At 43.1% G+C, this 25,605-nt stretch overlaps 1 protein-coding gene across 1 annotated transcript in view; it reads left to right on the forward strand.

Annotated features, from left to right (window-relative positions):
* The window catches only part of NDRG1 (N-myc downstream regulated 1), an 896,718-nt gene that overhangs the window by 492,392 nt on the left and 378,721 nt on the right, over positions 1-25,605 (forward strand). Inside the window, exon 12 of the mRNA XM_044066941.1 lies at positions 7,846-7,897. Coding sequence (XP_043922876.1) covers positions 7,846-7,897 — 52 coding nt within the window. The remainder of the gene's footprint in view (positions 1-7,845; positions 7,898-25,605) is intronic.

Raw genomic sequence — 25,605 nt, forward strand, 5'->3', positions numbered from 1 at the left:
GACATTGTAGATGTATTTTCAGAGTCCTGCCTGTCTCCTGACTCTTTACCTCCTGCACCTGTTAAGCCAGACAGATACTACAGGGTTCCAGATTCACATAAATTTCTTTATAAAAACCCTGCTGCTGACCCAGAAACTATATCTCAGGGTCCCAAAGGGGTCAAGGGTTCCACTGCAAAAAACCCTGTCCCCTCTGATAGGGATTCAGGGGCTGTGGACAGATGGGGGGAAAAAGGTTTACACTGCTACCTTGGCTGTAAGGGCTTTAAATGGTCAGTTTCATATGCTTAAGTATCAGCAATACTTACTGTCACTGCTAAAACAGAAAATGTTGACAAATTCTGAATGTGCAGAAAACAAGGAAATGCAGGATTTATTGCATGCAGCTGAACAAGTGGGAAAGCATACTTTGCAATGTGGTTTTCATTCTCTGGAGGCCTCTTGCAGGGCTGCTGTTATATGTTCTGTCATTAGGTGGCATGCTTGGTTAAAAGAACAGAATCTGCCTGATCATGTTAAAGCAAAATTATTGGATGCTCCATTACAGCATGATACTTTAGTGTTAAAGCAGAAGAGGTGTTGAAGAAAATGGAGGACAAAGCGAAATCTATGCAGACAGTTAAGGATTTCTTACAGCTACAGCCACCCAGATTTAGCAGGAACTAGCCTACAAAGAATTGGCCCTTTCCAGTGTCAGACAGGCGACAAAGAGGTAGATACAGACGCCCCAGAGGCAGATCCCAGCCCAAAGGCTCATACAGGCCTAAACAATGGGGCGCTTCTACCTCCAAAAGCGGAGAAAACAAATCACTGCCATACAGGAAATAGTCCCAATGACTTTCCTCTGCCAGCACCAAGCACTTACCTTTTGGCAGCCCCTTTAGGGGGAAAACTAGTACTTTTTTCACAAAATTGGCACGATCTCCCAGGATAAATGGATCTTGAATATAGTGTCTCAGGGCTACAGGTTCCACTTTCACACCCTGCCAAGGGCAAAAGGCATGCCAGACCTGCCACACAATCAATGGGCAGCGGCACAAAAACAAGTTTCATCCCTCATGGACATGAGGGCCATTCAGCGAGTACCACAGCAAGAGCAGGGACAAGGATTTTACTCAAGACTTTTCTTTGTACCCAGAAAGGACAAAGCCTGGAGACCGATACTGGACCTGTCTATTCTAAACACATTTGTGGACATTCCAAAATTCAAAATGTTGACTCTGCAGCAGTTTCTGCCCATGCTGGGCAAGAAGGCTTGGCTTGTAACTTTGGACCTAAAAAAGGCATACCATCATGTCCCAGTCAGACAATCTTGCAGAAGATACCTCAGATTCATAGATGGTGCAATGCACTGCCCTTTGGCTTATCTACTGCGCCCAGGGTCTTCACAAAATGCCTGGCACCAGTAATTGCTTTTTGCTGACAAAGAGGAATTCAAATATATCCTTACTTGGACGACTGCCTTATTCAAGCAGAGAACCAGGACATTCTACTAAATTAATTGGCGTTTGTAAAAAGATTACTAATTTGCCTAGGGTACACAGTAAACGAAAATAAATCAAAACTAGTACCCTCTCAAGAGATAATATTTCTGGGTGCAAGCTTAAATACAACTTCCCAGATGGCTTATCTCACACCAGACAAACAAAGACAACTGACTTCTTACTTCAAAATGTTGGCAACAAAGACCCAGTTATCTGCAAGAAAAATTCTGCAGGCTTTGGGCTTCATTGCATCCTGCATTCTACTAATTCCATACGCAAGACTGCATATGAGGAAACTGCAATGGTATCTAAAAAGTGTTTGGACTCAACATTGCCACAGCCTGGAAACATTAATTACCCTCATTCCCTGCCTGCAACAGGAGTTTTGATGGTGGACATAGGCCTGTCACCACAACAAGGGACAGCCATTCACTTTACCCACAGCCAGGCAGACACTAACAGATGCATCAGATTATGCCTTAGGGGCCCACATGGCAGGGAAATGTATTCAGGGCACATGGCCCACAAGCCAAATGCATCCTCATATCAATCAAAAAGAGATGCTAGCTGTTCAGAATGCCCTGACAGCCTTCAAGGATCTACTTCATCCAGGACAACTGCTGATTAAGACGGACAGTACTACAGTCATGTGGTACATAAACAAGCAGGGAGGCACACATTCCTACCCCCTCTGCAGACAAGCCATGACTTTGTGGAACACAGCATTGACTTATCAAGTACACCTGCAAGCACAATTCCTGCCAGGAAAGACAAATACTCTGGCAGATGAATTTAGCAGGAACCTCATGGATCCTCACGACTGGAAACTGGATCCAGAAATCTTCAGCATGATAACAAGGAAATGGGGATGCCCAGACATAGATCTATTTGCCTCCCCTCACAACTGCCAACTACAGAGATTCTGCACAAGGACTTATCACAAGCAAGCATGGAAAGTGAATGCTCTATCATTCAGCTGGAAAACCCATACAGTATATGCCTTTCCTCCTCTGCCTCTCCTCCCCAAGGTACTCCTAAAGGTCAAACAAGAGAAGCCAAAAATGATACTGATTGCCCTAGACTGGCCCCGCCAGCACTGGTACCCAATCCTAAAGAGCGTGTCTCAAGGCCCAGCCTGGACATTACGTCAAATTCCTCACTTACTGACCCAACAAAACAATCGGATCCTGCACAGCCAGCTCAGAACCCTAAATCTGACAGCATGGCGGATGGTGTAACCATTCAGAACACACCTCTCTCTAAAGCAGTTATGGATGTTATTTTGGAGGCCAGGAGACCCAGCACCAGAAGATCTTATGCAGAAAAATGGAAGAGATTCTGTGCTTGGAAGCAGGCACAAGGAATTGATACACTTGTACCAAATTTCCCTCAGATTTTACAATACTTGACTGAGATGCTGGACAAAGGCCTATCCTTTGGATCAATTAAGATCCATGCCTCTGCCGTTTCAGCTCATTACAATACGGACCCACCTATTTTTTTACATCCACTGCTAAGGCAGTACCTCAGAGGGGCCAAAAACATAAGACCTCCAAGGAGAGCGCCAATACCTGCATGGGACCTCAATTATGTCTTGGAAAAACTCACACTGCCTCCTTTTGAGCCAGCCAATACAGCTGAGATAAAATTCTTATTATGGAAAACAGCTCTGCTCCTAGCAATAACCTCGGCAAGAAGAGTCTCAGAGTTACAGGCACTAATTGCTGTGGAACCTTTCATAATTTTCCATCCAGACAGGGTTTCTCTGAGGACAAACCCAACATTTATGCCTAAGGTAGTGTCCAGTGTGGCCCTTAACCAAACCATTCATTTGCCTACCTTTTATCCAAATCCACAGAATAAGGGGGAGAGACTTCTGCATTCTTTGGACATACAGAGACAGCTACGCTTCTACTTGGACAGAACTAAAGCTTTCAGAAAGACTGAGCAACTCTTAGAGGTATATGTTGCAGGATCACAAGGGAAGGCTATCTCAAAGCAGACTATTTCAAAATGGATTGGCCACTGCATTCGTTTCTGTTATTCACAACATGGCAAATCAGTGCCTAAGGGCATTAGGCCACATTCAACCAGAGCAGCAGCCACTTCAGCAGCCTTCCTCAGAGGAGTACCAACTGAAGACATTTTAGAGGCTGCAACTTGGATTTCAGTGCACACTTTTACAAAGCACTACCACTTACCTCTCTACTCTAAATCCAGAGCAGGCTTTGCCACTGCAGTTCTGCATGGCCTCATAGCCACTCCTAATTCTATTTAGACCCAGCCACCCAACCTCAGTTTTGGGATTCAGCCCAAGAGTAATGACTGCAACAGTGAAACACGATGAACATAGTACAGTTGTGTACCTACCATAAATGTAGCTGTTAGAGTGTATTCACTGTTGCAGTCCAGGTTACCCACCCACCATCCCCCTTTCTTTGCTGGGACTTATCTGTACTTCTCTGTTCTTTACAACCTATGTGGTGTATTTGCTTGTAGATGAAGGTAATGTTTTATTTTAGTGCATGCTTTTTTATTGGCATAATTTTTAGCCTACCCTTTTGGAGGCACCTGACATCTGGGGCAAGAAAAACTGAAGAAAATTACGTCGGCTGCATCTTTCATACCCCTGGTGCACTGACGTCAGGGAAGAGGTGACAGCAACCGATGCTGGACCAAGACTTTGGAATTCAGGCCGACTGCGGGTAGCCTGCCAGCAGGATAACCCAAGTGTACTGACTGCAACAGTGAATACACTCGAACATCTACATTTATGGTAGGTACACAACTGTACTTTGTGTACACTTACCATAAATGTAGATGTTAGAGTGTATTCACTGTTGCAGTCCTGGTTACCCTCCCTCCAGCCCCCTTTCTTCTTTTGGCTATACCTCTACTCTCACTTACTATGCTCAAAAAGCTTTTTGGTTTATTTGCTTTTTTGTTGGAGGTATATCCTTGTATTTATAGATTTAATTGCTTCCCATTAGGGGGGCACCTGACATCTGGGGCAAGAAAAACTGATGTAATGGTGTCAGCTGCATGTTTTATACCCCTGACAACCTGACATCATGGAAGAAGGGACAGCAACCGACGCAGGACCCAAGACTTTGTTAATCAGGCCGAAATGAGGGCTACTGCAAGCAGATAACCCAAATGTAATGACTGCAACAATGAATACACTAACATCTACATTTATGGTAAGTGCACACAACTGTACTTTCTAGAAATTCAAAAACTGCTAGACAAGAGTTATCTAAGAAGTCCCGCCAGACCAGAGAGGATCCCGAGTTTACTCCGGATTCTTTAGTGCCAAAAAAGATGGCGGGCTGGAGACAAGTTTTGGACCTCGGTGTGTTTACTTAGGGGTAACTATCAATCAAGAAATATCACAGCTGTTTCCAACTCAGATCTTGGACGTTATAGGGGCAGTACTGAATATGACTAAAACTATAGCGTCCCTCCCCGCAGTGAGATTTCAGAAAATCGTAGCCCAAATTAAAAAAATAATACACAGGAAGCAAGTTCCCTTTCACCTAGTTTTGCAAGTCCTAGATTCTATGGCAATGACAATTAGTTTAGTTCCCCTAGCCAGATATCACATTAGAATTCTACAATGGCTACTGCTTTCTGCCATCCCTTGTCACATTAGATTCTGGTCACCAATCATTGCAGAAAGGATCTAGCTTGGTGGATCCTCTCAAAGGAAATTCCCTGGGTCACCTTCATCCTTCCAGAGCCCAAGGCCATAGTGACTACGGACACCTTCCAGATAGGATGGGGAGGCATTTTCTGGGCAAGACTGTCCAAGGCAGTTGGTCCCCTACAGAGGCCAACTTGCATGTCAGTGTTCTGGAATGAAGAACAGTGCTCTTAGCATTTCAAGCCTTTCAGTCTGCCCTTCCTGTGGGAACAATTGTAGTTCAGACAGACATGTCAGAGGTTTTGCACATCAGCAAACAGGAGGAAACAAGTCTTATCCCCTTTGTTGAGAAGCACTCGGTGTGTGGCAGTGGGAGATCTCTTCCAACTGCTTTCTGATAGCAGTGTACATTCCGGGAAGTGCCACTGTGATAGCAGACAAACTGAGCAGATGTATTCTTCAGTATCATGAGTGGTTTCTCAATCCAGAAGTGACAAAAGATATTCAGTCAGTGGGGCCAGCCTTGCTGCGACTTATTTAGGAGAGAGGCAAGCAAGTGCAGCAACTACTTTGCTCCGATTCCCACTCCAGGGAAGTCAACAAGAGAAGAGACACTGTTCTCCACACTTGGTCCTCTGGTCTACTGTATGCCTTTCCCCCAATACCTCTAATCCCAAAATTCTTACAGAAAGCACTCGGGTTGAAGAGCAAAGTAATCCTCATTGCTGCATTTTGGCCTTAACAGATATGGTTCCCCTTTCTTTGTCCTTATCTAATTCAATGACCATGGACTCTGGACCCAGCTCCAGAACTTCTGTCCCATCCAGATGGGCTAGTTCACCTGAACATTCTGAACCTCAGGCTGACAGCATGGTTCCTTCACTTCCAGTAGTGGCCAGGAGTTGCAATATTTCATCCCCAGTACGCCAAATTCTCCCAACTTCTCCTAATCCTTCCACATGGAAATTATACAATAGTAAATGAAAAAGATTTACTATTTGGGCTCATGAAAGGGATATTGGTCTCTTTTCTGCTTATTGATAATATTTTAGAATTCTTAACCTCTCTTTGTAATGCAGGAGCTTCTCCATCTACCATTAGAATACAGCTAGCAGCAATTTCAAATTTCCACAGTGGTTAAGAACATTCATTGGTTTCTCAAACTCTGTTGTAAGTCATTTCTAAAAAGGACATTTTTATTGAAACCTCCTTTCAAAGATCCTTCTCCACCCTGGGACCTATATCTGGTATTACAAACTATTGTACATTCTCCCTCCGATCTGTCTGAAGTCTGTGATCTGAAATATTTGTCATGGAAAACATTGTTTTTGGTAGCAGTAAACCTCTCCTAGAAGAATATATGAAATTCAGGCGTTATCATGTAAACCACCTTACTTGGTCTTTCATGCAAACAAATCCCACCTTCCTGCCGAACATGGTATTAGAGTCTAATGTCAGTCAGACGGTTAATTTGCCGATAGTCTTTCCATATTTTTCAAATAGAAGAGAGTACTGTCTGCATTTGCTAGGTGTTCCCAGACCATTCCGTTTTGTCTCATTTTCAAGTGCTAGTTTTGGTAAAGGTGACTTTAGCCAGATGACTCAAGGATTATATTTCCTTTGTCTATGACAGAAGGAATATTACCTTACTTAGGCCTTTTAAATCACATTTTACAAGATGAGTTGCTACTTCAGCAGTTTTTCAATCTAGAGCTTCAGTGGATGATGTATGTAAAGCAGCTGCTTGGGCTTCTCCCAATACCTTTATTACTTATTACAAATTTGTTTTGGTCTCTAGGGAAAGAGCATCCTTTGGTTCAGTGGTGCTCAGGAATATCCTTCTGCAGTCCTCCCAAGGTCTAAGGTAGCTGGGGAATCTGTCCCATATGTCAAGTGATGCAGTGAAAATGTATGTACTTAAGATAATGTTCCTTCTGGTTATCTATTTTCATTTTTCCTCTACTCCCCTCCCTCCAACCCCCGGCCTTGGAACATTTTTTGGTGGAACGGATAATATACTTGGGTCTTAATCTTTAAGGCATAGCAGATACTGCTTCCGATGAGGCTTCTTTATCTATCACTCTATTTCTAATGTGCAGACTCGCTCTGAGGTATTTGGGAGAGGGGTTATGGGTAGAGGTGAAGCTCTAGAGTTTTTTGTCAGTGCGAGCTGTAGTAACAGCTGAGTCTGTTCCAAACCCATACATCAAGGCTTTACACAAAAGACGTGGTGACCTTTATTCTCAAGCAGATAAGCGTTTTGAGTTTGTGAATCTATATCTTTTTCTTCGCCAGTCTTCTGCATTTTTGGGTTTATTCCCTTACTGTTTTGCTTTAGTTTATTACCATTTTTACTGGTCCACACAGATGGAATGTTATGGTAGGTACATAACTTCTTTCCCAAGTCCCTTTGGGGAAAAAGGGTGTGCAGGTACTGTCAGTGTCCTATTTGTTTTCTCTCTCTCTGTCTCTCTGAAAAGCTGGAAAAAACATTTAACACCAGCTAAGGAGCAATTTTGTAATGACAGATTTCTTGTCTTGATATTTATTGCACTTCTCAGTTTCAAAAGTTGCATAGTTATGTTTCATTGCTATGAGCAGTATAAGCATGTCGTTCCATAACAGTGTTTTCTTAAATGTTCTTTAAAAATATGAAAATTAAACATATTGAAGAGAAGCTTGGTAACCCAGAATTTGACTCTCATGCTTTATTGCTAGATGCCCTGCACTACTAGTAGTCGGAGACAGTTCATCTTCAGTTGATGCTGTGGTATGTATTGTTTTTATCAGTTCATTTAATTTTGTCAGAAAGATATTCGCTGTTATTGCCAGTCTATTTGGAAATATTTAATGTGCAGTTATTACTATAGTATGTTTTATGTTTAGCTTTCAGTACAGGTTTGATTGAATTTTAACTCCTTCACTGCACAGGAGAGCAGGAATTCTAGCTGTTAAAACTTCCTGCATAGAAACAGTGGAAATATAACACTGCTGACATTTCAGTAGGAAGCCTTTTCAAAAATCAAAATGCCAAGTGCCAACAAGCTGGGAAAAAAGGGTGAAAACACAGGAAGAGAGCGAATCTCCATCCCTCTTCTCCTTTAAACTTTTTTGCAGGGGGACAAGCCCTTCCACCGAACTGATTATGTACCATCTCCAAGATTCCTCCTTCGGAGGAAAGGGAATATTCAGAGAAATGGCCATCTCTAACTTTGTATATCTGTCTGCTTTTTGTCCATTCATTCTCTGTGTTTTGGGGCTAGCAACTGGTCCCAACATTTCAAATGGTTACCCTTTGAAATAAATGTGTGTGACCACTGAACTGTAAAAGCCAGGCAAAAATTATAAGGACGAACATTGTTGAACATACGGATCTTCATAGTTATAATGCTGACACTCTCGTTCTTGATTTTGATTTTTATAGCTGTCAGTAGTCACTGAATTTGTGTAGGTTTTTAAGTATTTTTGCAGATGACTGATAGTATATTAACTGTACCATGTGGACACTTAAACTGCAGCGGATTAATCTGTCTAAATGTCAGCTTCAAAGTGAGAGATCACCCAGTGTTTGGGCGTGCTAGCTTATTGTTGTGGTGTCTGAAATATGAAAAATTAATTTCTTATAATCTGATGTATAAACAATAGTTCGATACTTGTAACTGTACTAGGTAGAGGTCATATATCAGTGTCATAGTCCACTGATGCATTACAGTGGGGTCTAGATAGTACAAGGTTTTCAGTATTCATAGTAATATGTAATGACACATTTTATAATTTATGAATACAGTAATTTATGTCTGAAGTTGTGGTCATATAAAATACTGCAGCCTGGTGTACTTTGTTTCTCACGTTTGCTGTGTTTCTTGCTTATTTCCTGGGATTATTAGTCCTGTGCAATAAACTGCTAATAAACATTTTATTATCAAACAGCATTTCTGTAGCTGAAACTGGACATGTGCATCAATGCACACGTATGGGAGTTAGCAGTGTGTGCCAAACCCAGATGGTCACTGTAAGAATCAGGGAATTTGAGTACAGCAAAAATCCTTGATGGCTGCCTGGATGATGGCCTCTTGTGGTCATCTCTTGTCCAACAAAAGTAACAAATAGACCAGTTGGTCATGGGAGGGGAAACCCAAACATTTTAAAATATATAAAGACAAATGCAAATATCTTTATTTCCATGAGGCCCAATGTCACATATCCTTTGCAGCGTTCTTTGATTCACCTTCATCTAGAACGTGGTGTCTGGTACATGCATAATTTGTTGCCTGTCAGCAAAATATTAATATGGATATGAAAAATGTCATTGCATGCATTGCTGTGACAATGGAAGTTGTATTAATTGTTGTTGTCTTCCACTCCATACTGACATCAGATTCTTCAGCAGCTGTTTGCAATCCTGAGTCTCTCTTTAAGGGAGTTATTAGCAGAAATGCTTTAGAAAAGTGGACAGTTTCATAACCACTACAGCCCAAGGTTGTAGACTTTGTAGCTCTCTTCCCTGTACCCTCATCTGTAACATTTTGGCTGCCTACTCCTACCACTCTGTTCTTATCAGTGCAATATTAACAGATGTAAAAAACAAACAAAAAAAATGTCCTTGTTAACAGTTACTCTGACTCAGCTGATGGGTTTGGATCCGATCTCTCACCATTGCTATAGCTCATGGCAAACAAAACTTTCAAGCTTCTCCCTTAATCGCAGTGCACCATCCCCCAGTACTTCAGATCTCGTTAGCCGCTTTACGCAAAAGACGTGGTGACCTTTATTCTCAAACAGATAAGGGTTTTGAGTTTGTGAATCTATATCTTTTTCTTCGCCAATCGTCTGCATTTTTAGGCTTATTCCCTTACTGTTTTGCTTTAGTTTACCATTTTTACTGGTAAATATATCTTTCTGTTCTTTTTCTTCCTTCCATACAGTTCTGTACTTCTGAATACTGTTAGCATTCTTTCCCTTTTCTTTACTTATTGTAGGTTCTTTTTTACCATTGTTGGTAATTCATGATCTGATGTCAATTTTTCATTCTGTCCTCAACTTATGGGTTCAGATATTGATCCATTGGATCTGACTCTGCCATTGCAAAAGCTCGTGGCAACCAGAAAACTCTTGAGATACTCCCTTACCCACAGTGCCCCCACCCCAAGTACCTCAGACCAGATACTGCCCCTCAGTGGACCCTGTTTTATCCAGGGTTCCTTCTTTTTTGGAGAGACCTAGGTCTCCTTCCATTGTGTTCCAGGACCCCTACGGAAGGAGATGTGGAGAGGTTAGCGAGAAGATTCTCTCCTGCAGAGCATGTCAAGCGTCCTGTCTGCTCCTCCCTCTTTGGGTCCGGAGAACAACCTTCCACTACACCCTCTTTGCAAGTTCCTTCTCCTACTTAATACTCTGGTCTTGGAGTTACTGGATCCGAGTCATCTGTGTCCATCTACATCGTATCTGAGAATTTCTTTATCCCCTGATCCAAAGCTTGCTCTGAGCTCTTCTGTTACATCAGATCTGGAGAGCTCTCTGAGCTGGAGCTGTCCTCTCGGGTCTGGGGTGTCACAGTCGACCCCAAAGTTTTTGGAGCTGTCTCTGCACCTCTGGGCTTTGACACAGATTAGTTTGGCTCCGATTTGAGTCTTGGGGGAGCTCTCCTTGGAGTAGGGAGGGACTTCGGTCCAGAGGCTTGCCCTTGTTGACCTGGGGTCCTGTTCCTCTTGGGGGTGGGGGTGTTTGAGGTCCTGGAGAGAGCCTTGTCTGCATCCACAACAAAGACTGTTCCTTTCCCCTTGGATCCTCAGTCTACAGGCTTGCCATCTCTCCACTTGGAGTCTTATCTGTCCTCTCCACTGGGACCGCCTGTACCGAAACCCCAGGCTTTCAAGCAGGATGTTCCCTCTTCTGATACTTCACCAAAGCATCCTACTGAAGAGGTCTCTAAGAAGAGAACATGCAAGAGGAAGCACTTGGACTCTCCTGAGGATTCAGTCACAGAAGATGTAGACTTTGATGAAGGTGAAGCGTCCCCATGGTCAGTTATTGAATATGTGACATATCCTTGAAATCCTGAAGTAGATGTTGCTGAAAGTCCAGCAACCCTTCATCTGAGGATTCTGTATTCCTGGAGGCATTCGGTACCGACCAGTCTACCTCTTGGATGACTCTGCCCACTGATGACCTACTAGATTTGATCTCTTGGCAGGCATGGAGGACTCAGGATACCATTGAGCCAGTCTCATGGAGACTGGACACAATTTTAACCGCACCAGAAGATAGACCATTTTGGACAAAAGGGGTACCTGTTAATGTCGTGGTTATGGCAGCCGCCACTAAAAACAAACTGTCCAAGGCAAGTTCCACTGTCCATCCACCAAACAAAGAGTCTTGGGCGATGAACAGGTATGGGAAGAGTGTGTGTGCTTCACTGACCTTCTCCTTAAGGTCTGTGAACTATTTGGCACATTTCACCAGGTTAGAGAGAGACCTAATTAAGGAACTCTCTGATACCCTTTCAGGGTCCGTTTCTGATGAGGTACAGGCATCTGTCACTTCTCAGTTGGCTACCCTGAAATCAATTTCCCAATTTTCTATAAGGTTAATTTTGCATGCAGTCGAGGGAGCATCAATGGCAGTGGGTTCTGGCCTTAGTTCATCAGTGTTCCCTTTGAAGGAATGCTTTTGACCCTAGAGTTAAGTGCACTTTATCCAGGTGTGAAAAAGCTGGAAAGACCCTGTCTGCTGTGAGTGTATGTTTTTCCATGCCCCAAAGATCCTTCTCCAGGAATCAATGAGGTACTGGGAAAACGTGGTTCAAAAAGTCCCAGGGTTCTTTCCAGGACACACATGGAGAAAGTTCCCCAAGGGTAGAGGGAGTATGGTAGATGCCACCCTCATGGCAGAGGTGGACCTCTAAACCAAGGGTCCAGAGATTCTTTTTCCAAAGACCCTTCCTGCACTGCTGAATGGGAGGCCCAATTGTCCCCTTCTGGAGGCAATCGGGGGTACTTTATCTCTGCACCAGAGAGCCTGGCTAGAGATAACAGATACATGGGTGCAGAGGATAATTTCCAGAGGTTATGTAATACCCTTTTTTTCTTTTATTTCCAGTCTCAGGAAAGATCCCTGATGTTTCACCCAGTCAGAGGGAACAAGCAGCACATCAAATACAAAAGCTGCTAGAAAGAGTCCTCCAAGAGGTCCTGCCAGATCAGATGGAATCTGGAACTTACTGAATATTCTTTTTAGTGCCAAAGAAAATGGGATTGGAGACCAATCTTGGATCTTGGCAGCTTGACCAAATTAGTGTGACTCACCAAGTTTCGGATGTTTACAGTTCAGTCCATTCTCCCATTTCTAGGAAAGGATGATTGGATGTGCTTGTTAGATCTTCAGGATGCATACTATCGCATAAAAATGAACAGGTGGTCCAGAAGGTATGTGCGCTTTTAGCTGGGAGTCGGTCATTACCATTTCAGAGTTTTGCCCTTTGGTCTCACCACAGCCCCCAGGGTGTTCACTAAATGTATGGCATTAGTAGCAACTCACTTGAGACTCCAAGGATTCTAGATGTTTTAATATTTAGATGACTGGCTCTTTACTGTCCCAACCAGGCATCAATTAATAGAGGCAAGAAATCAGACGTACTCTTATTAGGGGATAACCATAAACTACGAAAATCTCATTTGAAATTTGCCTCAAAAGTTGGAGTTTATAGGAGCATTGTTCAACACAAAGTCAGTGATAACTTCAGTGCTTCATGTAAGAGTTCAGACCTTAGAACACAGGTCAGGAAAATAGTCTACAGCACCAAAGTTTCTGCCTGCTTGGTTCTTCAGGCCCTAGTATCAATGGCAGTGCAGTAACCCATTAGCCAAGTTTTACATGAGGATTGTACAATGGATGTTAGCCATGCAATGGTCAATACTTTATCAAACTATGTCAAACCTGATATGTATTCAGATTTGCAAGAGAGATCTCCGGTAGTGGATTCAATCCGAACAGGTTCTACAATGCCATCCATTCATTTCCCATCAGCCCAAGGCCATAGTGACCACAGGCGCTTCTCAGTTAGGTCGGGGGGGGGGTGGCATTATCGTGGGAAAATGGACCAAGGCACTTGGTCCCCCGAAGAGGCCAGTTTGCATTTCAGTGTCCTAGAGATGAATAGTGCTTTTACCATTGCAGGCCTTTCAAGAATCCCCTCGGGGGCGATTGCAGTTCAAATGGGCAACATATCAGTAGATTGGTACATCAACAACCAAGGAGGGACTAAATCTTTTCCCTTTTGTCGAGAAGCACTCGGTGTGGCACTGGGCAAGCTCATCCAACCGCCTTCTCATCGCAACACACAATCAGGCAAAGTCCAGTGTATTAGCAGACAAGCTGAGCAGATGCATTCTTCTACCTCACTAATGGTCTCTCAACAAGAATGTGGCGGATACGATTTTTCTTCAGTGGCGCCAGCCTTGCTGCAATATTTTCACTTCTCCCCTAAACAAGTGCAGCAGCTACGTTTCCCTGATTCCCCCACAGGGGCAGTCACCAAGGAATGCTCTACTTCACGATAGTTGCCCCCCCCCCCCTCCCGGCTTTCTTTATGCCTACCCACCAATTACTTTAATTTCCAAGTTTCTGCAGAAAGCTGCCATGTTGAAGAGCAGTTATCCTCATTGCACCTTTTTGGCCTCGACAGATTTGCTTCCACTTCTTTGGCCTCACTTACTCCACCAACCGTGGATTCTGAATTGGACTGGAGGCCTCCTGTGTCATCTGACAGGCATGATCCATCCAGACATACCGAACTTCAGGCTGACTGCCTGGCTTCTCCAATTCCATTGATAGCCAGACAACCTATGCTGTCCTCTCCATTCCATCCGATACTTTTTATCTACACTTAAACTCTGCTGCAGTAAATGGAGAAGATTTGTTTACTTGCCCACCAAAATAACAGTGATCCCTTTTCGTCTCCTTTGCATAGTATCCTTGAATTTTGAATGTCCAGCTAGCAGTGATCTCAAATTTTCACACAGGATTTGAAGGTGCTTCTGATGCCTCCCATAGACTATGCAAAAACTTTTTGTGAGGTGGTATTCTTCTGTGCCCTCCTTTTTAGGGACCCTGCTTCCCCATACAGCCTTAATCTGGTACTGCAGCTACTTACTCAACCCGCCTTTGAACCTGCAGCTAAATGTGACCTCAGTTATCTCTTTTGCAAAACCATTTTTCTGGTAGACTTTACTTCTGCCAGAAAAATTTCAGAGATTGAGGCCTTGTCTTCGAACCCCCCCCCCCTTACTTCATCCTTCACAGACAGGGTCATTTTAAGAACCAACAGTTCCCATCTCCCTAAAGTGGTTTCAGAGGCTAATGCTAATCAGTCTATTTCTTGTATTCTTCCCCAGATTCTTTAACAAAGGTGAGTACATGTTATATTTATTGGGTGCCCACAGGCAATTAAGTTTTTACCTGCACAGAACAGAAAATATCAGGTAGACTGACCAGTTATTTGTCTCTTTTTTTTTTTTTTTTTTTTTTTTTTTTCTGACATGAAACTAGGACGACCTGTTACCAAAATTACTCTAGCCAGATGGCTTACAGATTGCATTTCTTAGATGTACAACAAATTGGGCATTACTTTATCTAAACCATTATGTGCTCATTCCACTAGTGCCATGGCTACTTCATCAGTCTTCCAGGCTAGAGCTTCCATGGACGACATTTGTGCAGCAGCAGCATGGTCTGCTCCCCACACATTTGTTACTCATTACAAAGTGGATATGGTTTCCAGGGGTAGACTATCATTTGGTTCAGTGGTGCTCAGAAATATCCTTGAGTCCACCCAGGGATTTAGGTAGCTGGGGACAGAATAAAAATTGATAACTTCAGATAAAGAAGTTATGTACTCACCATAATGTTTCATCTGTGTTGTCCATTTTCATTCTTCCTCACCTTCTCTCCCACCAACCCCCCTGCCAAGAAATTTCCTGGAAGAGCAAGTGTTTTTAATTATGCCACTTCCTTGGTGCATAGCTCCAGATATAGTCTCCTTTCTCTGTAATTGCAATACTTCTGTCTGCTGATATTAACAAACAAGATCTGATGTACTTGGGGGTTGGTGCATTGTGGATAAGGGAGTAGCTTGAGAGTTTTTTGCAACAACCGAGTCAGATCAGAGGGATTGGATCCGAATCCGTAATTTTGAAAGAAAATAGACAGCACATATGGAACATTATGGTGAGTAAAAAAAAAAAAAAAAAAAAAACTGTGTGGTTAGGGGTCGCCACAGCGGAACTCCAGTCCGCTACTGATTGGTGGTAGATTTTTACGTGCCGACTTGACAGCCCTGACGCACAACCTTCAACGAAGGTACGCCCATTCACGCATGTCTCCACACAAGACGCTCTGGCTGAGAATTGAACAGGACAACGTCTTACTGTGAGGCGACAAGGCTACCGCAGCACCACCACCGCAGATTTTATATATATATATATATATATATATATATATATATATATATATTTAAAATATACTGTGTGTGTGTGTATGTATGTATGTATATATATATATATATATATATATATATGTATAAATACACACACACACACACACACACACACACACACACACACACACACACACACAGTTAAAGTTGCAGTTTTTGTGATATAAAAAAATTGAGATCACAGTAAATCATTTCAAAACTTTTCCCACTGTTAATGTGACCTGTGACCTGTACAATTCAGTTGAAAAACAAACAAATCTGTTGGGGGAAAAATATAAAAAATAAAAAGCATACAATAAGCTAGATGCATAACTGTACACACCCTTAAACTAATACTTTGTTGAAGCGCCATTTGATTTAATTACAGCATTCAGTCTTCATGGGTAGGAGTCTATCAGCATGGCACATCTTGATTTGGCAATATTTTCCCACTCTTCCTTAGAAAAGTGCTCCAAATCTGTCAGCTTGCGAGGGCATCTCTTGTGCACAGCCCTATTTAGGTCACTCCACAGATTTTCTATTGAATTTACGTCTGGGCTTTGGCTGGGTCATTCCAAAACTTTTTCTTCTGGTGAAGCCATTCTCTTGATTAAAAACACAGAAGAACTCTGGTACGGCCAAGGTTTCCAGTTTCAATTGAAGTTTGAATGTTAAAACGGGAACATCTGCTTCATCCGATGCTAATAAATGCAACTCAAATGCGCTTCTTTTTATACAAACTCTAGCAAGAACTAGTAGTCACATGATACAGATTAGCTAAAAAAACAATGTCGTAGGGTGTAACCTGAGCTTACTACCCTACTGTATGAACAAAATGCATGCAGGCATGCACTGCTATCCATAGAAGACACTTTTAAAGAATGTGTTAAAAAAAAAAAAAAAAAAAATCACATTCTCATATATATAAACACAGTGTGTCTTCTGTGGATAGCAGTGCATGTCTGCATACATTTCTTTCATTCAGTAGGGTAGTAAGCTTACACCCTATGATTGTTTTTTAGCTAATTTGTATCATGTGGCTACTAGTGCTTGCTAGAGGTTGTATAAAAAGAAGCACATTTCAGTTGTATTTATGTCCGTCTAATGATGCAGATTTTCCTGCGAAAGCACTTCTTGTTTTAACATTAAAACTTTAATTGAAACTGGAATCATTGGTCGTACCGGAGTTGTTCTGTGTTTTTCATCATTACTTGACTGTGGATTTATTCAGAACTCGGAACCTGTGTGGGCTGGTGACTGTTTTTGTGGAAGCCATTCTTTAGTTGATTTGGATGTATGCTTGAGGTCTTTGTCATCTTGAAAGGTGAATTTTCTCTTCATCTTGACCTTTCTAGCAGACAGCTGAAGGTTTTGGCAAAAAAGTGACCAGTATTTGGAAATGTTGATAATTCCCTCCACCTTGACTAAAGCCCCAGTTCCAGCTGAAGAAAAGCAACCCCAAAGCACGATACTGCCACCATCGTGCTTCACCGTGGGGATAGTGTTCTTTTGGTGATGTGAAGTGTTATTTTTGCGCCACACATACCTTTTGGAATTTTGGCCAAAAAATTCAGCCTTGGTCTCATCAAACCATAACACACTTTCCCACATGCTTTTGGGAGGCTTGATGTATTGTTTTGCAATTTTTAGCCGGGCCTGGATGTTCTTCTGTGAAAGAAAAGGCTTCTGTCTTGCAATCCTACCCCGTAGTCCAGACATATGGAGACTACTGGAGATTGTTGTCACATGTAGTACACAACCAGTACTTGCCAGAAATTCCTGTAGCTCCGTCAGTGTTGCTGTAGGTCTCTTGGCAGCCCCCCTGACCAGTTTTCATCTAATCTTTTCATCAATTTTAGAAGGACGTCTAGTTCTTTTCAACATCACTGTTGACCCATATTTTCTCCACTTTTTGATGACTGTCTTCACTGTGTTCCATGGTATATTCAATGCTGTGGAAATTTTTTTGTTCCCTTCTCCTGATACCTTTAAACAATGAGATCCCTTTGATGCTTTGTAAGCTCTCTGCGAACCATGGCTTTTGCTGTAGCTGGCAACTGAGTAAATGTCAGGGAAATCCTACTAGGACAGCTGAACTTTATTTGGAGTTAGTCTCTTTAATTGATGACAAGTGTGGACCCAAGAAGACTGAATGCTGTAATTAAATAAAAAGGTGCTTCAACCAAGTATTAGTTTAATGGTGTGCACACTTGTGCAACCAGTTTATTGTACATTTTTTATTTTTTTTATATTTTTTCCCCTAACAGATTTGTTTGTTTTTCGATTGAATTGTACAGGTTGTAGGTCACATTAAAGGTAGGAAAAGTTTTGAAATAATTTGTTGTAGTCTCATTTTTTTTATCTCACAAAGGCCTGGCATTTTAACAGGGTTGTGTACACTTTTTATATCCACTGTAAGATATATACACACATGTAAGAATATCATACACACACACGTACATATGTACACACATTTGTTAACTTGCTGTTTTGTTTTACGACTGTGGCAGAGAAAGAAAGAGGCCCACCAGGGTTTAAACAGTGCCACATGTGTGGGCACAAAATCCCTTTATCCAACGTCCACACTTTGTGTGTGTGTGTGTACTGGCTTGGACCTCTTCATTTAGAAGAGGACTGCGTTATTTTCATTGGTTTAACCCATGACCCCAGGTTGAAAGAAAAAATAAACTGATTTTAAACCGGTTGCTTCCTTCCTCTTTTGGAGAGGCTTTATCTGGAGCTATGTTGGCAAAAAGTCAGTTTAAATATCCCTCTGAGTCCTTCTACCTCTTCCTCAAAGACATTGGAGCAGTCGAGAAACAGACCTCAATCTGATCCAAACTGCCCGTTGGATCCCAAAAATAAAAAAGTATAAGTTATCAGATCAGACTTCCACTTCGGATCTGAAACAGAGACAAAGAGATTTATCTGATCCGATCACAACATCGGATCTGAAGCATAAGAAGAATTGTTGAATCAGACAACTTCTGATTCTTTGAAAAAAACAACCAATCCAACTTGCCTGCCAAGAACCAGATAAGAACCAGATACTCTCCTTCCGTGGACCCAGTTCCCTCCAGGTTTCCCTCTTCCTTTTTTTTTGGAGAGATCCAGGTCCCCCTCTGTAATTTCCTCTCACTTTTCCAGGAGTTTAACAGAAGATGATGTGGAAAGAGTTGTGAGAAGGATTCTCTTGGTGCAGAGTCTGATGGGTGGTTCTCCAGCTCTACCCCATTGGGTCAGGAGGTCTGCTCTTCCATCAATACCCCCTTTACCAGATGTTCATCGTGTTTCACTGTTGCAGTCATTACAATTGGGTTATCCTGCTGGCAGGCTACCCGCAGTCAGCCTGAGTTCCAAAGTCTAGGTCCGGCGTCAGTTGCTGACTACTCCTCCCTGACGTCAGTGCGCCAGGGGTATAAAAGACGCAGCCAACGCCATTTTCTCCAGACTTTCTTGCTGCTCGGTGCCCGAAGCAAAAGCAGTTCGCAAATGCCGGTCGGCCGACTCCTGAGATTTTCAAATTCGAATTTCAGATCCGAAGTCTTCATTAAAGCTAAGTACCCCGTTGGGGAAACTTTTTTCTTGCTCCAGACTGATGTCAGAAAAAGTTAATAATTATATTTATTGTTGGAAGCAAATACCTCATAAGGATTTTCATTCTTACTGTATTCCTTACCTAGGCCCTGACCACGACGTTGCTAGTTGTCGGTTTTGTGCTAGATTTAACCAACACACTGTTAAGCGTCGGTACGATTTTGCATTTCATTATTTTGGCAGAACATTTAACTATATAATGCCGTTGGAGCAACCGACTACCGGAGTTTATAAAAAGCACAAAGAAAAGGACAGGCACCCGAGGTCCGAACCCGACTAGGCTTCCGCTAGGCCTGTCGCCGGTTCGCAGGTTCTCAGTGAGGTGCTTTCGCAGCCCCTGACGCCTGCTACCTGACAGCCACAGGCCGCTTCCAACTCCCACGTGGAGCCGATTAGGCCTCTGGAAACTCAAGGTATTGGACACTCGGAAACTATTCCCTCAGATGGGTCCGGAGCTGCTGAGCAGGCATCGGCTTCTGAGGGTGTTTTCAGGCCTATACAGTTATATGTAAAACCAACTTCAGCTTCAAAGGCAAAGACTAAAGCAGCTCTAAAGATAAAGAAACAAGTACAGCATTCTCCTGGACAGGCCTCCATGTCTAAAAATCAGATGCTTAAAATGGCCAAAGACCTAATTACTTTCATCAGGGGTACCCATCACCCTCTTGATAAGAGGCCTAGGCAAGAGTTAGAATATGCATCTTCAGATCAGGTTTCCATTTCCTCTGATTCCTCTTCTGAACAGGAATATTCTCTTCCTCCCTATTCGGATTCTTTTGCTGAAGAATCTATTCCTTCAGCCTCCCCTCCTGAGGATTATTCTTTTGGGGAAACCCTGCATACTATGAGGGAGCATTTCCACTGGGAGAGCCAAGATTACTCAGAATCCAAGAAAAGGCTCAGAGACTTCCTTTTATTACATCAGCACAGGCCCCTTGCTATTCCTCCTGTTTTAGACATTGTAGATGATGTATTTTCAGAGTCCGGACTGTCTCCTGACTCTTTGCCACCAGCTGCTGTTAAGCCAGACGGATACTACAGGGTTCCTGATTCACATACATTTCCCTGCCCTGCTGCAGACCCAGAAACTATCTCTCAGGGTCCCAAAGGGGTCAAGGCGTCCACTGCAAAAACCCTATACCCTCTGATAGGGATTCAAGGGCTCTGGACAGATGGGGGGAAAAGATTTATACTTCTGCTACCTTGGCTGTAAGAGCTTTAAATTGTCAATTTCATATGCTTAAATATCAGCAATATCTAATGTCACTGCTTAAACAAAAAATGTTGACAAATTCAGAATGTGCAGACAACAAAGAAATGCAGAATTTATTGCATGCAGCTGAACAAGTAGGAAAGCATACTTTGCAATGTGGTTTTGATTTTCTAGAGGCCTCTTGCAGGGCCGCTGTTACAGGTTCTGTCATTAGGAGACATGCTTGGTTAAAAGAACAGAATCTGCCCGATCATGTTAAAACAAAATTATTAGATGCTCCATTACAACATGATACCTTGTTTGGTGTTAAAGCAGAAGAGGTATTGAAGAAAATGGAAGGCAAAGCTAAATCTATGCAAACAGTCAAGGATTTCTTACAGGTACAGCCTCCCAGATTTAGAAGGAAAGTACAGTTTTGTACCTACCATAAATGTAGATGTCCGATAGGTATGCATCTGCAGTCATAACATATGGGTTGTCCTGCCTCAGGCAGCCCTTCGGTCGGCCGGATTCCAAAGTCTGGGTCTGGCCTCGGCTGATGTCGCACTTTCCCCGACGTCAGAGCTTCTGGGGTATAAAGGCATCAGCCAACGCCATTTTCTTCAGTGTTTCTTGCCCCAGATGCCAGGTGCCCTCTAGGAAGGCTAAATTTGGATAAATGTTGAAAATTCCAAACAGTAGTAAACAGTATATATAAATATATACATACAGATATACATACAAACAAATACACCATAATAGATTCCCCCAGCTAGCTGAAAGAGGGGTAAGCACCCTAGGAATACAACAGAGGGGAAGGAGGGTGGGTAATCCTGACTGCAGATGCATACCTATCGGACATCTACATTTATGGTAGGTACAAAACTGTACTATGTCTTTCAAGGATGCATCTGCAGTCATAACATATGGGTAGAATACCATAGCCAAACTGGGGGAGGAGGTACTAAGAAAAGGATGGTGTAGTTAAGATCCCCTGTAAAACTGCAGTTGCAAAACCTGCTCGGGATCTGGAGTATAAAGGTAGATTGTAATGCTTGGCAAATGTATGCACGGAGCTCCAAGTAGCAGCTTCTAAAATGTCCTTGGTAGCCACCCCTCGTAGGAAAGCTGTAGTGGTGGCTGTGGCTCTTGTGGAGTGAGACCTGATATTTTCAGGAGTTGTCTTTCCATGAAAAGAGTAGCAGAAACGAATGCAATTTCCTATCCATTTTGAAATTGTCTGTTTGGAAATTGCTTTTCCTTGCACTCCAGTTGCATATGCTACAAAAAGTTGGTCAGTTTTTCTGCTGGTTTTAGTTCTGTCCAGATAGTAGCGTAGTTGTCTGTGTACATCCAAGGTGTGCAATAGTTTTTCCCCCTTGTTCTGTGGGTTAGGGAAGAACGTAGGCAAATGAAATAGCTTGGTTCAAGGATACCCTGGATACCACCTTTGGCATGAAAGTAGGATTGGTTCTCAGAGACACTCTATCCTGGTGAAAAATAAGGAAAGGCTGCACTGCCATTAGTGCCTGTAACTCGGATACTCTTCTTGCTGAAGTGATTGCTAGAAGGAAAGCAGTTTTCCAAGATAAGAACTGTAAGTCTGCTGATGCTGCTGGTTCAAAAGGGTGTAGTGTTCATTTTTCCAGCACAAAATTGAGATCCCATGCAGGCAGAGGGGGTTTCCTTGGAGGTTTTACATTTTTGATCCCTCTTAAAAATTGTCTGAGGAGAGGGTGAGAAAAGATAGGAGGATCCATGTTGTACTCTGCTGAAATTGCTGAAGCATGAATCTTAATGGAAGAATAGGACAGGCCATTGTGGAACAGTTCTGCTAAGTATTCTAGGATGTGTGCTAGGTTTGCCAGTGCGACATTTGTACCCTTTGATGTGCTCCAAATGAGGAATCTCTTCCATTTGCTGAGTATGTCTTTCTTGTGGAGGGTCTGCAAGCCTCCAGGATAATGTCCTTGACCCTCTGAGATAAGACAGTTTGGTTTTGTTTTAAGCAATTTTCCAGGCAGTCAGCTGCAGTGTTTTCAAGCTTGGATGCAGGGTCTTGAAGTTGTTCTGCGTTAGAAGTAGAGGCCATAGGGGTAGAGGCCATGAGTTGGTCCGAGACATGCTTCTCAGTAGCGGATACCAATGCTGCCTTGGCCAGTCTGGAGCTATTAGTATCACCTTTGGCTGTTCCTCCCTGATCTTCAGTAGAACTTTGTACATCAATGGGAGAGGTGGAAAAGCATACACTGATAGGGCATTCCAGCTGAAAGAGAGGGAGTCCACCCTCCAGGCTTGTGGGTGGTATACTCTTGAGCAGAATTTCTTCAGTTGGTGGTTGAGTGGGGAGGCGAACAGGTCTATCTCTGGCATTCCCCATTTGTTTGTTATGATTTTGAAGATGTCTGGATGCAGCATCCATTCGTGAGCATCCGTGGTAGTTCTGCATAAGCTGTCTGCTAGTGAATTCTCTTTTCCTGGTACGAATTTGGCCTGCAGTTGGATGTTGAGATTCAGGGCTAGGCTCCACAGATCCATTGCCATCCGGCATAGAGGGTAAGAATGCGTGCCTCCCTGTTTGTTTATGTACCACATGACTGTGGTATTGTCTGTCCTTATCAGCAGATGTCCTTGCTGGAGGAATGATTTGAATGCCTTGATTGCATGTTTCACTGCAGCATCTCCTTTAGGTTTATGTGCAAATTCAGCTGGTGTTGGGACCATAGACCTTGGATACACTTGTCTTCCATGTGTGCTCCCCATCCTAGGTCTGAGGCGTTCGTGGTGATGGTCTGCCTTGGTTGTGGTTTGTTGAAAGGCAACCCTCTGTTGGACTGGCAGGCCTGAGCCCACCACAGGAATTCCTTTTTAAGGCATGGAATGATTGGAATCATGGTTTCTAGACTGTGCCTGTGTTGAGACCATACATTCCTTAGGTACCATTGTAATTTCCTCATATGCAGCCTGGCATGCGGGATCAAGATTATGCAGGATGTCATGTAACCCAGGGCCTGCAGGACTTTCCTTGTAGTAAGCTGAGTTTGTCTTGTCAAAGCCATGAAGTAGACTGGGAGTTGCTTTTGTTTTTCTTCTGTGAGAAAAGCCATCTGAGTTATTGTGTCCAGATCTGCACCCAAAAATGTTATCCTTTGGGATGGCACTAGTCTTGACTTCTGGATGTTGACTGTGTATCCCAAGGCCTGTAATAGGTGTATGACATAGGCCAAATCCTTTATTAGTTTTGTCTTGTCCGCTTGTATTAGGCAGTCGTCCAGGTATGGGTAGATTTGAATTCCCTGAAGCCTGCAATGTGCAATTACTGATGCCAGGCATTTCTTGAATACTCTGGGCGCAGTAGATAAGCCAAAGGGCAATGCTGAGAATTGATAATGCTCTGATCCTGCAAGAAATCTGAGGTGTCTTCTGCAATCTGGTCGTATAGGGACATGCAGGTATGCCTCCTTGAGATCTAGAGTCACCAGCCAAGACTCCTTGCCCAACATGGGAAGAAGTTGCTGTAGAGTCAGCATCTTGAATTTTGGCACAATGAGATATGTGTTTAGTGCGGACAAGTCGAGAATAGGCCTCCATTGGGTTTCTTTTCTTGGTACAAGGATTAGTCTGGAGTAAAATCCTTGGCCTTGTTCCATAGATGGTACCCTTTCTATTGCTTTCATCTGAAGTAAATTGTTGATTTGTCTTAAAGCCTCTGGCTTTTGGTTTGGTGGAAGGTTTGGCATTCCACTCCTTCTTGGTAAAGTGTGGAAGTGAAACCTGTATCCTTTGTCTATTGTTTGCAATGTCCATTTGTCTTTTGTAATGCAATGCCAGTTTTTCGAGAATAAAGCCAACTTTTCGCCCAAGGGTGCTTCCAGTTGTTCCCTGGTAGGCGGAATCAGAGTCAAGTCATTGTGTCTGTCCAGTGGAAGTGGTTGTAGTTGCAGTTGTGGCAGTACTCCTCTGGTTGGCAGGTTGCCACTGATGACCCCTGTAGGCACCCTTTGATTGACCTCTGCCTCTTGGGAAAGGACCAATTCTTTGAAGGCCAGTTTCTGCTGAACCTCGGAGGTTGGACCTGCAGAAAATCCTTTACTGTTTGCACAGATTTTGCTTTTTCTTCCACTTTCTTTAGAATCTCCTGTGCAGGGGAGCCAAATAAACTTTGTTTCTCATTGGAACATCTAGGAGTTTAGCCTTGACATGGTCTGGAAAGGATTGCTCTTTTAGCCAGGCATGCCTTCGAATTACTGCCCCAGTCATAGCTGATCTAAATGAAGCCTCCAGTGCATCATAGCCACATTTTAAGAAATGATTACTGACCTGCTGAGAGTTGTGTACCAAATCCTGAAGGGACTTACGGTCTAAAGGTTCAGGAGAAGAAAGCTTTTTATTCAGCTGAACTAACAAATATTCCTGGTACTGTATCATATGGAATTGACAGTTTAATGCCCTGGCAGAAAGACTAGCAGATGAATAAACCTTTTTTCCCCATCTCTCTAATGCTCTTGACTCTATTTCAGAGGGTAGGGGGTTTTTGGCAGTGGTAGCTGCAACACCTTTTGGGCCCTGAGAAAAAGTTTCTGGGTCTGCAGCATGGGCTCTATACAAGTGGAAGTGAGAATCCGGGACCCTGTAATATCTGTCCGGTTTGGCAGGGGCCGGGGGAAGAGAACAGGGGCAGAACTGACATCATTATATGCATCATCAACTACAGTTAGCACAGGTGGTATGGCTAAAGGCCTATGCTGTGGCAAGTGTAAAAAGGTCCTTAGTCTTTTTCTAGAATCAGAGAAATCCTGACCCTGCCGTTGAAAATGTTCCCTCATTGAGTGCAAAGTCTCCCCAAAGGAAAATTCTTCTGGAGGGGAGGCAGAAGAAATAGAGTCTTCTGCATCTGAATCCTCATAAGGTGAGTATGGCCCTTCCTGATGGTCTGATAAATCAGATCCATCCGAGGAGTAATCAGAGGAGAGAGGTTCAGGGGGTTCAGTCCTAGGCCTTTTGTCAGGAGGAGGTTGGGAGGCCCTGTCTGGGTGAGGTTGGGAACCCCTAATCAGAGATATAAGGTCCTCGGCAAGGCTGAGAATCTGAGAACTTGAGGAAGGTCTCTGAGAAGTAGATTTTGCAGGTAAAGCTTTTGAAATTTTAGCTGCTTTAGCCCTGGAGAAAGCCTTAATAGAGATAGAAGCAGGGGGCCTAGCTGCCCCACGTGCAGGAG

This window comes from Protopterus annectens, chromosome 3.part1, assembly GCF_019279795.1.
Source record: "Protopterus annectens isolate FY-2018-M chromosome 3.part1, PAN1.0, whole genome shotgun sequence".
Lineage (NCBI taxonomy): Eukaryota > Metazoa > Chordata > Ceratodontiformes > Protopteridae > Protopterus > Protopterus annectens.